This window comes from Trachinotus anak, unplaced genomic scaffold (genome assembly GCF_046630095.1).
Source record: "Trachinotus anak isolate AG129_WGS33_773 ecotype Australia unplaced genomic scaffold, CSIRO_AGI_Tana_v1 ptg000025l, whole genome shotgun sequence".
NCBI classification, from domain to species: Eukaryota; Metazoa; Chordata; class Actinopteri; order Carangiformes; family Carangidae; genus Trachinotus; species Trachinotus anak.
In genome coordinates, this window is record NW_027273876.1 from 9447429 (window position 1) to 9464003 (window position 16575).

General features: G+C 42.3%; 1 protein-coding gene across 1 annotated transcript; it reads left to right on the plus strand.

Moving 5' to 3' along the window:
- The first annotated feature begins 984 nt into the window (after positions 1 to 984).
- med1 (mediator complex subunit 1) lies at positions 985 to 12584 on the plus strand. Its single transcript, XM_071462648.1, has 16 exons — positions 985 to 1166; positions 2703 to 2809; positions 3638 to 3716; positions 3946 to 4000; positions 4389 to 4521; positions 4737 to 4765; positions 4916 to 4987; positions 5258 to 5332; positions 5831 to 5994; positions 6120 to 6231; positions 6358 to 6482; positions 6597 to 6724; positions 7251 to 7452; positions 7545 to 7640; positions 7790 to 7895; positions 7984 to 12584. The coding sequence occupies exons 1-16, from the start codon at positions 989 to 991 to the stop codon at positions 11903 to 11905; spliced, it is 5583 nt and encodes a 1860-aa protein (XP_071318749.1). The 5' UTR covers positions 985 to 988; the 3' UTR covers positions 11906 to 12584.
- Positions 12585 to 16575: the final 3991 nt, after the last annotated feature.

The following is a 16575-nucleotide window of genomic DNA, read 5'->3' on the forward strand; positions in this document are numbered from 1 at the left end:
TCTCATGTCTATCTGTGGGTCTGCCTACTGTCTCAGACGATGCCAATCTGGTCCCTCTCCATCTCCACTGCTGTCTATAGCTATCTCTTGTGTCTATGTCTGTGTGTCTGTGTGTGTCTGTGTGTTTGAGTGTGTGTGTTTGTGTGTGTGTGTGTGTGTGTGTGTGTGTGTGTGGTTTTTTAAACCCGTGTTCACAAATATATTTTTGCATATGCACAAATGCACATGTATTCATACGCACACTCCTGCACACTCCTGCTCCCTCTCCTCGGCAGGTCACAATGGTTGGTGGGAAAATCCTCCCCAGAGAGCCCTCATTGCCACAGGCTCAGCTGTACAATAGGCTCAGGTGTGTGTGTGTGTGTGTGTGTGTGGTAGCTTGTGTAGGCCCATGGCTGCTCTTGCTGTTTAAAATATCTGTATCTATTGCTTAATTAGCCTACCTATTGCTTCATGTGATTGTTATATACAAGAGGTTATAAAAAGTACAATTTGCAGGAAAAACGATCACCACATTAAGGTGCTGCATTGTTCTGGTTTTGAAGACAATTAACATGATTATCTCAACCCTCCTTTGGATTTTCGCGGTTAGTTGCTTTTGGCAAATCATGAATCATTTACTTGCGGTGATCGTACGCCATCTGGAGTCATAAGCAGACCACTGACTTTAATTAAAGAGGTCCAGTCAAGAGATTTGGGTGTTGGTTTTGTTGGAATAAACACAGACAGAAGTGTGTTATTCCCTAAATTATGTTGATAAATATTCAGAAATAACTTTGAGGGCGTGCTAAAATGCAGATCAGAGGCTTTTTAAAAATGTATTTATTTATTCATTTATTTAAGTCAAAAAGAGTTACAGCAATAAATAAGTTTGCAAAATATATTCATATTATTATTATTATATTATTATTATAGTAAGTGGAAACAAATCCCCATCACGGAGGAGGGTTTTGTGTCACTCCCCTGCTCAGAAAGTACGGATCCCCGGATGGTGAAGCGGGGAAACCGAAGAGGGGAAACCGAAGTGGGAGAACCGAAGTGGGCAACAATGGCGGCGGGGCCTGGTGTTTCTATGCAAACCGGCAGCCCTGCAAGAGAACTTTCTATCTCGGTCCAGCAAGCAGGGAATCAGACTCATGATCGGGCCAAAACCGAAGAGGTAACAGGTAAGAATATGCGTCTCCAATTGATTTGTTATCATAATGATCAGGCTTGCTAGCGGTGGCTAACAGCTAACTTAGCCGGCTATGTATCACTAACTTCCTTTTTTTATGCGCATCTTTGACGTGTTAAGTGGGTGAGTTCACATGTATGTGGGTAACTTAAAAACTCAATAACCACCACCCGTGAAACACAAGTTATTGGCACAGGGCAAAGTGGTGTTTTTGATAGAGCAGCAGCTAGCTTTTTGTAGTTAGCTAATAGCTAACGTTAGTATCTCGCTAACATCAACTTTGTCGTAAAGCCAGCACCGACGTTAGGTACAACACAAATGTCACTGAAAGTAACAGATTGGCTTGAAATAAATCTGCCTTATTTTGACTTTTTGTGTTTTTGTGTTGCACTAAAATCGCTTATCTACACAATATGCGCTAAGAAGTCGTGGCACTGCAGCAGCTGCCTGTTTCTGACAGGTTACGATAGCGAAATATTTGCCTCTTTTTGACCAGGAGCTGATTCTCCTGTTTTTTTGGGGGGGGTGTTATGTGACTTGATTGATTAACATCTTCTGATTTTACAATTGCATTTCCAAATTTTCCCGGAAAGAACCATGTCATTTATCATTTGGTACTAATGACAGGTAAAATAGAGAGTGATCACTTTGTAAACTTCCGTTATTTCTAAAAGCGAAGGTAACACATCCTTGTTACTGTTGTCCAGAGAGTACTATGTGAGGTAAACATGCAAATGTGAATGTGTCCTCAAAAAAAAAACAAAAAACTCTATAATAAGTTTATACAAAAAAAGTTTACATTTATAAATATGTGCAGGGGATTAAATGTTTAAAAGGCGCAATTTCAATGTAACACTTGACACAACTAACTGAACTAAATTGTAATTTTTTTGAATTAGTACCAAACTATATTGTTCTTTTCAAGAAACTATTAGGAAGTAAGGGACCCAAAATTAAAGCATTACCACATTTTTTCCAAATCACAATCATGGCAGTCTTATTGACACTCATAATTTACTTAACTGATAACTTAAGAAAAACATGAATGTGAACTACGAACTATTTATGGGGTACTTGAAGAAAAGCTGTGCATTTGTATTGCCCTTAAACATTAAAACTGCCATGATTTATTGTTGATCATATCTACCTTTAATTTCCATCACTTTAGAAAAAATCTCCTTGTTCTTGTGTACATATTATCTACATGTGTTATGAGATTGTTGGGTATTTGCTGTTTATTTTTTGTTTCAGTGACATTTTGGGAAGTCGTATTGATGAAAAGTGGCTGCCATGTACTTTAAGTTATGTTGCTACAGCCGAATTAGATCTTCTGTAGAGATGTTCTGTAGATGTTCGAAAATAGTGAGCATCAAATACAAAGATTAATTGTTTTCATGATGTGGAGTTGGAGTTGCATGAGAAGAAATTGAGATTTTGGTCAAGCTATCAGTATCTTTAACAAGGACATTAAGTGTGTACAAATAACATTTTTGTTTTATTGTTATCTAATGTGTAATATCTTCTTCAGAAGCGGAAAAGCAGAGTCGCGTGGCTGCTCTTCTCGAGAGGCTTCATGCCAAACACAATGCTTCACGGCCATGGCAGGAGACCTGCAAAGTTGTGCGTCAAGCTATGGTGAGACAGCAACATCATTCGCTGAGAGAAAATAATTTGAATTCTCAAATCAGCACTTGAAATATTACACAGGGTTCAACACTGAAGATTGCCTGAAGGTCTGAAACTAGATGTCACTCTTCTGACGCTATTGTCAAACCTGAACTGACAAGGCGAAATTTCATAAACAGCAGTCAAGGAAGGAAAAACACATGTCAGCATGTTCGCAAAAACAGTCTGCTAAAGGTGGCTTGTTCTTGCATTTTTTTTAAATCAGGAAATGGTAACAATTAATACTAGATGAACACAAGGTTACTCCCACACATTCTCATTCAAACATTAGTGAGAGTCATCATCGTCTCACTTGTCAAAGATAGAAGGTACAGTATCTATTCGTGACAGGATGAAATTTCCCCCTTCATTAAAATTAATGAGGACCAAATATAACATCAGGTATTGCTGGTAGGTTTCAAAAGTGAAAGAAAAATGTTTTTGTCGTTATAGGAGGAACACTTACCATGAACACAAATGTAATATCTATAATGGCCCTGCAGTGCCAGCCAGGGAACCAGACAATCCCTCACGAGGTCACATTAGTACCCACAAGAGAGACTCACTACCAACCAATTTAATAGATATTATAGCAATTAATCACTGCATTGCACAAACAAGTTTTTAGTCTAATAACTTACCAGCAAAATTGTAGTAATGACATTTAAATGTCTGACCTATTGTGCTGACTAAGCTAGTGCAAAAACAAACCTGAATATTAAATCTTGTTGATAAAGCACTTTTATGTTTTCTTAACTCCTCCCTTATGTCTCTGCTTTTCCTCATGCTGTGCCCCAGGAGAAGCGCGGTGCAATGAATGCTGCAGGTCACCAGCTCCTGCTCACCTGTCTGGAGACCCTGCAGAGAGCGCTGAAAGGTGACACTGCCAACTCATAGGACGGAAACACAAGGGAGGGCAGGGCAGCATTTTCCATGAGAATGTGTTATTGTCCTTCATTAGACAGGGAATCATAACTGTTAAAAATTACAGCTGATTGAAAAATGCCAGCGGTACTGACAAACTGTTTTAGGGCAAACATTTGTTTGTTGACAGTAATGACATGGTTAAATTATATGATTTTAAGATTTCTCATTCTTTTTTTTAGTTTCATCTCTGCCCTCCATGACAGATCGTCTGGAATCCATCGCGCGACAAAACATGTGAGTTATTTCCCTTTTGCTCATTATCTCTCATCCTCTAACCAGGCCTGTGACTGATTGAGAAGGCAACCTTAAGTACAGGACATGGAGGAGGATGAAAAGTGTTCGGTTAATTGCATTTTTTGTCTAAATTCGGCTGAGAATGAGTGCCCTGGATGGCTCAATTGGTTACCTATAAAACATTGCTGGGTCTTGGTATTTGACCTGTATTCCTTGCAATTGTCCAGTGTGGACTCAGTCAGCAAGGACAATTACTTGCTCGTCCAATACGTAAAAAACATTTTAAAATTGACTAAAGCGCAACAGGTGAGCGGATGTTCCTGCACACACAAAGAAAATAGAATCTCTCTGTCTCAGTCATTTTCTTCCATTTCTCTCGTCTGCACAGGCTGGGCTCTCACCTCAGCCCATCAGGGACAGAGTGCTACATCACATCAGACATGTTTTATGTGGAAGTGCAGCTGGACACCAGTGGCCAGCTAGTGGACGTCAAGGTGGCTCATCAGGGAGAAAACCCCACGGTCAGTTTACTCTAATGTCCATATTTAAGTCAAATAAGAGTCAAAATGGTCATTGTTTAGCATGAATTTTGTACTAGCTTACCTAATTTAATAAGAATTTCATGAAGAGAACATAACTTTCATGTCCTCAGTTTTTTTTTTCATTCAATTACCTTTAGTGAAGACGTTGTTGACGAGTGTATTATATCCTCCTTTTCTTGATTTGTTGGTGACAGAGTTGTCCTGAGCTGATTCAGCATCTAAGGTGAGTAGAAACCACACACTTTACTGTACACTCCGATATGATAAGCTGTAGAGATTTCAGCATTGAATTTTTCATATGCGTTTTGTGGAACAATGTTGGCACCTGTGAGAAATGCTTGTCTAAACCACCTCATGTCCTGCTTCTCATCAGGGAGAAGAACTTTGAAGAGTTTTCCAAACATCTGAAGGGATTGGTCGACCTGTACAAGCTTCCTGGGGACAAGTAAGTAGTGGTTGTAAGGATGACTGGTTGAAGCCAGCCTAACTATGTTTGTGGATTGTTTGATTAATAGATTCACAAATGATAGATTGACTTGATGTTACACTGATCGATTCTAGAAAATAAAAGTTCAACATTTCTCCTTTACTTTTTGTGAGGAAGTAAATCTCCAAACACCCAATTAAAGACACAGATGCCACTTGTCTTTATGATTATTATTATTGTTTTTGTGTCAGTTATATCTACTTACCTTTCTTTGTTTCTGTGTTCCAGTAAGCTGAAAACCAAGATGTATATAGCACTGCAGTCTTTGGAGCTTGATCTCACCAAGATGATGCACATGTTTAGGTAAATTCCACAATCTCTTTTTGTTACCCTGCACATCAGCCTTAGTTTCCTGTGGGATATTATGATATGAGGCAATGAAGCTTACAGTAAATTTCAAAGGACTTTATAAATGATAGAGAGTCTGGAGCTTTCACTGGCACTGTCACTGGTACAGACATGAGCATCTGGCCAGCAGTGTTGCCAGGTGTATGAAAAAATGAAATAGTAGCTGGTTGTAATATCATTTGATTATTTAAGCTGCACTGTGATCATTCGCAGTATTATGCAGGGAAGGGAGACCTAATCAGAATATCAAAGGTAATCCTAGGAAAGGTAGCAAGGATGGAATTGCTAATTTTGGAGGTTTTAATATTAACAGACTGTATCCTAACGGTGGATAAATCAGCGCACTGGGTAAAATATACATTTACTTAACTCGTAGTATGAATTAAAAATTAGGAGTAAAAAGCCAAATTTGAGTATCTCTTTAATAATGTGAAATTGATGTGTGTTTTCTAGGTTAGCAACCAATGCAAATACAGTGGAGACTATTCTTCATGGCAGCGTGGGCTTGCTGACAGCCAGGAGTGGCGGCCATCTTGTTTCTCTTCAGTGTTACGTGTCCCCTTATGACATATTTGAAGAGGGAACAGGCACACAGCTCAACTTAACAGACAACAGTGGTAAGTGTGGTGGTAAGGACATGGACAACAAGTGTCCACAGGAAGGATGAGCAACCAGCCACTAATCATGTGCTTGGTTGATGGGTTGTAGTTATCCTTGTGTGACCTCTGGCACTTTGTTGCAGTTCCACGCTCTCTGGGTGTCAGTGTCTCTGTGACAATCGAGGGAACCTCCGCCATCCACAAGCTCCCAATCGCTCCACTCATCACTGGATCCCACCCAGTGGACAACAAAGGGTAAGAAAGCGTAACTCACTTTTCATGGAACCTCTCAATCATCTTGGGGTCATGTTGGTGTCCCAGTGCAGAGATAGTTGAGAACAGAGGGAGACAGCTACTGATTTTATTTTCGGTGCGTTTCAGGACGCCTTCCTTTTCCACTGTGACTAACTCCAACTGCGTGGACCTGCCAGCTTGTTTCTTCCTCAAGATGAACCGCCCCATGCCTTTCTCACTGTCCTTTATTCAGAGGATGGGAAATACTACATGTGAGAATACCTCATGAACAATGTATTCTTAATTCATAAATATGTCCTTTCATGACTGTGATCTTTTTTTTTTCTCATCATTTTGACTTCAACCTCTATTTTTTTTTCCCCCAGCAATCCCTGTGTTTGAGACCTCGCCCAGTCTCTCACCTCTCTACCAGTTAATTGTCCAGAGCCAGCTCCAGCTCATGGAGGAGGGCAGCTCCACACCACCACCCTCACACAACATGCACTTTTATTCTGTGAGCAGACACACACAAGCACTTAATGGTTATGTGATTGTTCAATGGTTATAGCAGTATTGTACAAGCCCTGGAACCCTAACCTTTATCGGTTCGTTTATTGGTTTCTTGTAATTTTGGATAATATGAATTTTAACCTGCTCTGTTTTGGGTTTATTGTGAATGACGTTCAATTTATTACAATTTTTATTATTCCAATTCTAACCTGTCAATTATTATGACAGTTTCATCAGGATTACTATCACAGCAAGTTTCTGTTTCTTTGTTCGGCTTTCTGTCTCAGTGACACCATCTTTGCTTCCCCCTGCTGTCTTGTTTTGATACACATTTGGAAAACAGAAGTTTAGTGAGATGTCATTTCAATTTGATGATGATTCAATGCTGCTTCTCTGCTTATAAAAGAAGGCTACGTTTGGTGTCTGTAGTTTGTAAAGACAAAGGGAAACAATGAATAAGTTAAAAAAAATGGTAATCTATGTACAACACCAATGCCAATTCTTCATTTATTGTCTTTATTCTTTCACAGGTGTTACCAGATCAGCAGCACTGTTATTTTCTGAATGGTGATGCCCCTGTGCAAGATGGTCGTTCCCTCCAAGGAGCGCTGGTGTCTAAGATCCCCTTCCGCCACCCTGCACAAGTGCCACTCCTGTTGGATATCATCCGGCACCAGGCAGCCTATAACACTTTGATTGGCAGCTGTGTGAAACGAACTTCCATCAAAGAAGGTAAGTATCTGGCTTCTGATATACACTATCCAGTCAGTTAACAATATGTACTGTTTTTTTGGCGAGTGTAGCATTTTTGCTGTTTCCCCCAGACAGTGCAGGCCTGCTGCAGTTTGAAGTATGCCCTCTTACTGACTCGAGTTTCAGCGTCTCTTTCCAGCATCCAGTCAATGAATCATTAGTTTGTGGTGAGCTCTCACTTTTACTTCATATCAATAATCCAGCATATGTAGATACTACTGCGTGATGTGCTAGTTATGTCACAATGTGTTAAGTGTAAACTCGGTTTCAATGACAGTCTGTGGCTAATCAGCCCTTTCCCCTATTTGACCCCTAGTGGTGATGGAGGTGATTGACTCCAGACAGATATCCTGCAAGCTATATAAAGGACTGTCAGATGCTCTGATCTGCACTGATGAATTCATCACCAAAGTGGTCCAGAGGTGAGGTTGTTATTTCCATCTGAATGCACAAATGTGGACATTATGTTTTCCAGTAGTAATATAAGAAATGGTTTCCTCGCTCCCCTAGATGCATGTCGATCCCTGTTACCATGCGGGCCATTCGGAGGAAAGCAGAGACCATCCAGGCAGACACTCCAGCCCTCTCACTAATTGCACAGACAGTGGAAATCATGGTGAAGAATAACCTGCCACCCTCTGGTAGTCCCACCTACAACATGGCAGCAGTCGATGGAAATAACCCAATGGGACTGCCTGGGCTCACAGGGGGCAACACACCCACAGGAGGCCCCCCCGGGGGACCCAATTTTGCAGGTCCAATTACTTCTCTGTTTGGAATTTCCAGAAGAGAGGGGCAAGCCCAAGGAGGAGAGTGCCTAACCCAAGGAGGGGTGGCTGGCCAGCAACAGTTGCAGCAACAACATCAGCAACAACAACAAGGGCAGGGTCATTCAGATGACTACAGCAAAGTCACCCAAAATCCTATACTGACGAGTCTATTACAGATAACTGGGAGTGTAGGTTCTAGTCCCAGCTCCCAGAATGCACCACCTCCCCACCAAACTCCACCGCCAACATCCTCCCCTGCCAGCAACACCAAGAATCATCCTATGTTGATGAACTTGTTGAAAGACAACCCCACCCAAGATTTTGCTACACTGTATGGTTCTAGTCCATTAGAGAGGCAGAATTCTTCATCTGGCTCCCCGCGGACAGAGAGCATGAGTGGAACCTGCCCTGGAGGTAGCACAAAAGGGAAGAAAAAGCGCCCACGGACAACAGAAAAGGGTGGTGTGTTGCCTGGAGCTGCTCCAGGTGGTGGTTTAGGCATGAAATCTCAACAAGGATCTTCCATGCCGCAGCACCACCAGCACCATCAAGTTACGCATGAAGATGATTTCCACCGTGAACTCCTTTCTATGGATGTGGACGCTCAAAATTCTATATTTGATGTTAACCTGACTGGTGATGGCTTAGACACGCCCCACAGTATCACCCCAGCACCAAGCCAATGTGGAACACCGCCCTCTGGTCCCGGCATGCCTTATTCACAGTCTCATGTCCAGTCTCAGCAACAACAACAGCAACCACCAGGTACTGTACCACCTCGAATGGTCCGCCTCTCTAGCTCTGATAGCATCGGACCTGATATCACAGATATCTTGTCAGATTTGCCTGAGCAGACAGGCAAAGGCAGTGGTGGCAGCCATGGGCAGCACCCATTGGGCAGTGGTGGGGAGGATGGAGGTCCCCTAGGTACTCCCATTCGTGACTCCTCCAGTTCTGGCCAGGGCAGCGCAGTGTTTGACTCAGCAGACATTTTTAATACCAACAGCAATGAGAATCCTTTCACAGATGCTGCTGATCTGATTGCTGAGGCAGCTGCAACTGCTGCCACTCCCACCAGTGATTCCTCTTCCACCAACTTTTTCCCTGATGCTGCTGACTTCAACCCTGACCTCCTCACCTCAGGCCATGGCTTCCCGCAGAATTACTTTGATGACAGCCCGCCAAGTGCTGATGCAGACATGGACCTGGGCAAGGGTTTTGGGGGAGGCAGCCAGCAAAATACCCCTTCGGGAACACCTCAGAATCCCACTCCACATGGACAGAGCACACCAGAGCCCTCACTTAAGGACCCTTTTGATATGGGAATAGTTTTTGGAGGCAATAGTGGTGGTGGTAAACCACTTCTGGGGCAAGCTCCCGATTTGGGAGACACACATGGTGGAGGGTCCCAGAGCCCCCTTATGATGGGCCTTGGAGGGGCTTGTGGTGACTTTAAAAGTGCAGAACCCAAAGTTAAACAACAACAGGGAATCATGCGGCCAAAGGATGAGAATGGGGGCAGCGGAGGGAGCAGTTCTGGAATGGGAATGGGGAGCAGCTCAACAGAGAGCAAACAGATCAAACGTAGCAGAACCCCATCCAGTGAGGGAAAGTCTAAAGATAAGCCTCCCAAACGCAAAAAGCTGGACCCAGATGGAAAGTCACCCTCTCACAGCTCAGGTGGACGACCATACACACCTCCTAGTGGTGGCTCAGGCTCTGGGGGAAGTATAAGTGGAGGAGGCTCCAAGTCCCCTGGTAGTTCAGGACGTTCACAAACTCCTCCCGGTGGTGCCACACCTCCGATTCCCAAAATCACAATTCAGATCCAAAAAGGAACCATAACTGGGGGGAAGACTTCATCCCATAGTGGATACACCTCCAGCAGCTCAGCTGCAAGCAGCACAGGAGGAACAGGGGGAACCAGCAGCAGCAAAAGCCACCATTCTCACTCATCTTCCTCAGGGAAGATTAAGTCCAAGGAAGGCTCCATGGCTCAAGGCAACAGCTCTAAGCCAGGGAGTGCCGGTGTAGGCAGTGTCGGTGGATCATCCCAGTCCAAAAGCTCCTCCCAGGGAATGGGTGTTGGCAAACCAGGATCCTCCCCAATCACTAAACATGGGCTGTCTGGACCTGGAGGAAGTGGAGGTGGAATTGGGAGTGGTAATAAAATGAAAACTCAGGGAGGCAAGCCTTCTGGGTCTCTTATGAATCCCAACATAAAGCCCAACATCTCCCCTTCTCACTCCCGCTCCAGTAGCTCTGGTGACAAATTGTCCTCTCCTATGAAAATGCAGCAATCACAGGTTCCAGGAACACCTCCCTCTTCCAAGGCTAAATCACCAATGGGCTCAGGAGGTAGCAGTTCTGGAGGATCCAAGTCTTCTTCTGGTGGAGGCATGAGCTCCCAGAAGCCAATGGGTGGGAGCTCCTCCTCTGGTTCTACATCTTCCTCATCATCCTCCAGCTCCTCTTCTTCATCTGGTTCCATGACTTTCTCGGGAGGATCTCAGTCTCAATATGGGAGTGGTGGAGGTGGAAGTGGAGGGGGCGGAGGTGCAGGAGGAGGAAGTGGAAGTGGAGGCAGTGGTGGAGGGGGAGGAGGTGGAGGAAGTGGAGGCAGTGGGAGTGGAGGTGGAAGCAGTGGGGGGGCCGGTCAGAACAATGCAAATAACCCCAATGCCAAAGGGAAGTCTCCCAGTAGAAATAAGAAACCCTCTCTTACAGCAGTTATAGACAAACTGAAGAGCGTAGGTGGAGGAGGAGTGGGAGAGGATGGGTGTGAGGCTGGGCCACCAGTAGGGGGAACTGGTTCAGGATCTGCTCCTGGTGGTGGTCCTGGAAATGTTCCCAGTAGTGGACCTTCAAACATGGGTCCTTCCAAGCATGCCTCGTCCTCGCAAAGTGGGGAGTATAAACGGGAAAAATCTGATAAAGAGGCAAAAGCAAAAGTGTCTGTTTCTGGAGTGAACAGTGGGGATAAAAAGCTGATGGATTCAAAAACAGGAGGCGTAGGCACAACTGGTTTGGCCAAAATTATCATTAGCAAACCTGATGGTGGTTCACCAAGCATCAAGGCCAAAGTGACCCTTCAGAAAGCAGGGGAGGGATCTGGTGACTCTATGCGTCCCCAAATTTCTAGCCTCAAAGCATCCCCCCTTTTCAGTGGCTCTACACCCAAGCATGACCGCTCCTCCCCGAGCCACAGCCGCTCACCAGGATACACCCCGCTCAACCACGACAGTGAGAGCGAGTCCGGCAGCAGCTCGGTGGCAGAGAAGTCCCACCAGAACAGCCCCAGCTCAGATGATGACCAGACCATGCGCCCACTTCCCCCCCAGGACTATATGAGCTCCATCCCCCTTAGTTCAGGGGAAAAGCACAAGAAACACAAGAAAGAGAAGAAGAAGCAGAAAGAGAGGGAACGGGAGAGGGACAGAGACCGAGAACGAGACAGGGACAAAGAGAAAAAGAAGTTGTCCATGTCCATGGGGCCGTCTTCGCATCCAATAAAAGCAGACAGTTGGTCTCGGTCACCCATCTCAGCATCAGATTCTTCTTTGTCTATGCTGAGTTCAGAGCGTCCATCCCGGCCCAGTCCCATGTATATGAGAAATGAAGATGATGACCTCATGGACTCGGCCCTCACTGGCAACCTTTAACTTCATTTAGAAATTCTCTTTATTTTACTCTTCCATTCTCACATTTTTAACAAGCCTTTTACATACAAATCAAACTTCTATTTATTTAACTCAAGCCACACATTGAAACAGGACACAAGAATATTGTGGCTCTCTGAATGATCATTGGCCTGTTAAAGCTGTATTTTAATGTCCTATTTTACTGTTCAAGTGTCAGTGTATAATGTTGCCACACTGTTATCCAAACCCACCTCAGAATACCAACTTCCTTAAGCTTCATTAAGGAAATTGCTTTAAACAGTATATTTTTGGAAAAATTTACTTTTTCGTTTTTCCTATGACGTCAGAACGTCCGTAAATTTTGCTTTTCACATTTAATACACCCGTCGCTCTTTATACATCATTGTTGTTCATACCAGAATGCCATTTATACCATTTGTTGTCAGAATAAGTATGATGACTGTTTAAAAAAAAAAAAAAAAGTATTGTAAAGCAAGAGGGGTACAGTGTTCAGTTGCCTTGTTTTTCAGATGTAGATTTTGATACATTTTAACTGCTGATGTGTAAATTAGTGTAGGTGAAGACCACCACAGATGATTGGGGGAGGAGGGGGGACATGCTGGTTATTTTTTAACTGTAGAAGTTTTGGAAGCTTGAAATAAAAGTTTCACTTCTGGAAGTGGGATGTCAGGAAAGATGAGTGATCAGTGTGAGTGTGTGTATGTCTCCAGTAAGGATTCTCATCTCTAAATATGTACAAAAAAGATTTCATATTTTTGTATAATTTTACTTCTTAACTATTGCCTGAATAAGTTGGGATGTCAAGTATTTTTCTTGTCCAGCTGTCAGCTACAAACTTACACTAGATGGCAGCAGTGTATCAGGCTGCTCTGTCACTGTCAGGAAAATTACATGGTGCTTTGTAATGAGTTACATGGTCCCAAAGGTAATACTTGGAGATTAAATGAAATTTGGTGCCTTTATTTACAGGTATTACAGAAGCAGATTTATGAAATCATGATGCAGCTAGGGGGACCAAACAGAAGAAGAAGGAAAAAACAGATCATTTAGATTGGTTACAAGAATTTGCATCAACAATTAAAATATAAAATATAAAGTAAATTAATAAGTAAGCTAAACTGCACAGTGTATCACCAGAACAAGACAGATTGAAAGAACGTAAAAGTAACAAAATCCCAAGAACAAAAACTGCTTCAAATGTGATTCATATTAGGTTGAAAACCAGTTAGCAGCATTTGTCAGCTGTCAAAGAGGCACTTCGATATTGTAAGTCTTCAAAGCTAACAAATAAATAACAAATACATAGTACCCACAAAGCAACTTTACATTAACCAGTAAGGATATAATGGATGTATAGGCAGCCACCTAATGTGACCAACTTTTATAGCAGTGTTTTCAGTTGTGATATTATCTTCTTTGATATTAGCTGTTTTTAAGTATTGACATGTGAATTATTTCTGGCAGCACCTGTAATAGGTAATGGCCGTTGTTGTTCGTGCAAACAAAAACACATTTAACCTCAGAAGTGAATATTAAATGAGAGCTTGCGGTTCCTAGTGTGAAATCAATAACATGTACTCCTGTGTAGACAGAAGAAAGACATAACCTTTGTCCACCTTCATGTCCGAAATGACAACACATGAAAACAAATGTGGCTCCAAGCCTCCCAGTCAGCTCATGTTCTGACCCATAACCTTACATTTCTCCAGCTCCGCTGACATAGCTGTTTTTTTTTCCCAGAAGCCCCTGCTAAACTGCTTATGAATGAAGTCTCTTAATGATAAAAAAAAAAAAATCTATTATGGAGTCCATTGCTCTGAAGAAACGTGACAATCAGCTGAAATGGTGCAAGCTTTATCATCAACCATGTGCACTTTAATAGGCGGCTGCTTTGTAGCTGCTTAGCTTCCCATTCCTGTTAGTGTCCCAAACGACCAAGCTGAAGGGCCTCTGGGGGAGGTCATCTTACCCTTTGTACTGTATGTACTTACTTGCCCTAAGGATGGATGCAGAAGAGTGTCATATTCAGCTAAATGGTGCACAACAACACTGCAGGAGGTTGCTTGAATGTCATCACTGCTGCCATTGAGCTGAAGCACAGTCTGCACCTCAATTTTCCCAGAATTAAAAATAACATTTAGAGGCAATTCTCAGACAATTTGGGAAAGTCATGAAGTACCAAGGTAATAAAACAATGTTATGTGTGTTTTTGAGCTGAAAAGGTACAAACACAACATTTGGGTACGATAAGCCAATAGATTCACTTTACTGGCACACTAATACATTGTAGGCTATGTACTGGTCTTTCATCTACCACATCTTCAGTTTCTTCTTAATGTGCAACCCAAGCCTAAAATGGTTCATGAAAAGGATGCAACTCAGTAAAATCTAAATTCCAATGTGAATTAATTTAGTCACATCTGATTGCCTTACATTAAAATGATAGCAGTGGACTAAGTGGACTTTAGCCACTTGGGGTCCTTTGATTTTAAATAATGTATGGATTTTTCATTTTTAAGGAGGGGACAACAAGTGTGCTTTAGGTGACTAAGAACTAACCTTCTTCATCTTATGGTCTTATGTATTGATTCCTCATAGTCTTTTCCACACAAGCACACACTTAGCTACTACTGTGCACTTCATTACAATCAGTGTGCTAATTTCTGCCAGGCCTTTCCAGCCAATTTGTCAAATGGCAGGAAAATAACAGAAAGCCAGAGACTGCAAGCTCCTCTTCTCGTCTCTCCTTGCTGCAGCTCCTTGACTCTCTGTTCCCTGTCAACCTTTTCAAACTGCTGATCTGTGCTCTTCTTCAGCACAGCTAATTTCTCTATTGTCGACCCTGCCACTCAAACTTTCTGCCTGGCTCTACACTCAGTCATACTGCTTGGAATATATCCATGTTATTCTTTTTTTTGTCATCCTTTCATCCTGTGCGTACTCTTTCATCATTCCTCAAACACAAGCCTGAGACAGGGTGGCTCTGTGATGTTACTGAGCTGTGTCAGATCTGGTCAGCTGACATAAATATGGCTTTTAAATAAAACTTTGAATGATTTCCTCGATATAAAATCTGATTGTTCTCAGCATGGGTAGTCACTATCTTGCAAATGCTCTTGGCAAAAATTATTTAGTTTATTTCTATTTAAATCAGCTTTAACCAGGCCAGCGGCATGGTTTTATGGATGGATGTTGGTCTGAAATATCTCAACAACTGTCCCTCTTACTAATATGTTTTGATTATGACACCATTATATTATATTATGGCTCTTTTACCAGCATGCCGCTGGAGGTGGAGCTACTTTTAACTACTTTATATACAGTTTTATACACAGTGTCACCAGATAAATCTGAGGGGTCATCAGATGATTCATGGGAGACAGAAAAAAGAAAAAACTAAGTTCTGATACATAAATCTGTGTGGACGTTTTCCTCTAATCTTTTATTTTTGGCTGTTAACAACTAAAAAACCATTGGTTTAATCTTTAACAAGCTTGTAAAGCTTATCATATAATCCAATATTATCCAATAATATTGTCCAATGTGTCAATCTTCGTCTTAAAGGTAACTAATAACTAAAGCTGTTAAATAAATGTAGTGAAGTAGAAAGTTCCTATGAATGTAGTGGAGTGGATGTATTAAGTAGCATAAAATGGAAATAGTACAAGTACCTCACATTTGTACTTAAGCACAGTACTTGAGTTAATGTACTTTCCACCACTGCTCTGCTTTATGACCAGATATTGCAAAGTTTTCATTAGCCTCAGCTGTACTTTGTGTATAGTGCTAATTAGGAAATAATAGCATGCTAACAGGTCAGATAATGAACCTAATAAATATTATTAATACAATATTGCTCAGCATCAGCATGTTAACATTTACAACTTGAGCACATTAGCATTTACCTCAAAGCACCACTGTATACGTACAGTCCACCCTCACAGGGCTGCTAGCGTGGATCTAGACTTGTGATATTGTTTCTGTTTCTGTGTTTCCCTTTTTTAAAGTCATTGGTTGACATTGAATGTAGCCACAGCTCGCCAAGGGTTGTCATTGCAAAAGCTAATCTGTCCGTTCTCGGTCGTCATCAGTCTTACTTCTTGCTCTTCTCTGTTGTAAAAATCTTCATTGGCAGCAGAGAAAATATGCTGGCCACGTTTCATGTGCAGCTGATTCTCTTTGCTCTGAACTTGAAGTACTGATAGATTAAACTTTAGTTCTTACTCCATCTTTATTCTGTTCCCTTTAACCTAACTGCCAATTCTGACCTCTTCTCCTCTCACTTGCCATCTTCTGGCCTCTCTTCTTTTTTTCTATCTTAGTTCTATCCTTTCCCACCTCTCCCCCCATTAGTTCTTAACTCCTTTCTGTTTTCATAGATTGAGAGCTAAGGAACAAGTTGGCTATAATAAGGTGCAGCCATGCTCATCTGTTTCACTAGGTAGTGTGTGTTGCAATCTCATTACTTTCCCAATCATTAAGTTATTGGGGTGTCGAGATTTATTACATTTCAGGCGTGTGAGGTACAAAAGATGCAGACAGCAAGTTGAGTTCAGCAAATTGCAGTCTCCCCTACGGCACATAAGGAAGGGCAGCAGTTCATGACTGTTGATGAGCTGTATAGCATGGAAATAACCTCCCAGCTTATCCTGTAGATAAGCAAGCAAGAG

Bases quoted from the DNA above. Each gene is read 5' to 3' on its own strand.
- med1 (XM_071462648.1), top strand. From the start codon at position 989: ATGGTGAAGCGGGGAAACCGAAGAGGGGAAACCGAAGTGGGAGAACCG. The intron at 4,522-4,736 runs GTCAGTTTACTC...TGTTGGTGACAG, and splicing joins ATCAGGGAGAAAACCCCACG to AGTTGTCCTGAGCTGATTCA. The intron at 6,232-6,357 runs GTAAGAAAGCGT...GGTGCGTTTCAG, and splicing joins CACCCAGTGGACAACAAAGG to GACGCCTTCCTTTTCCACTG.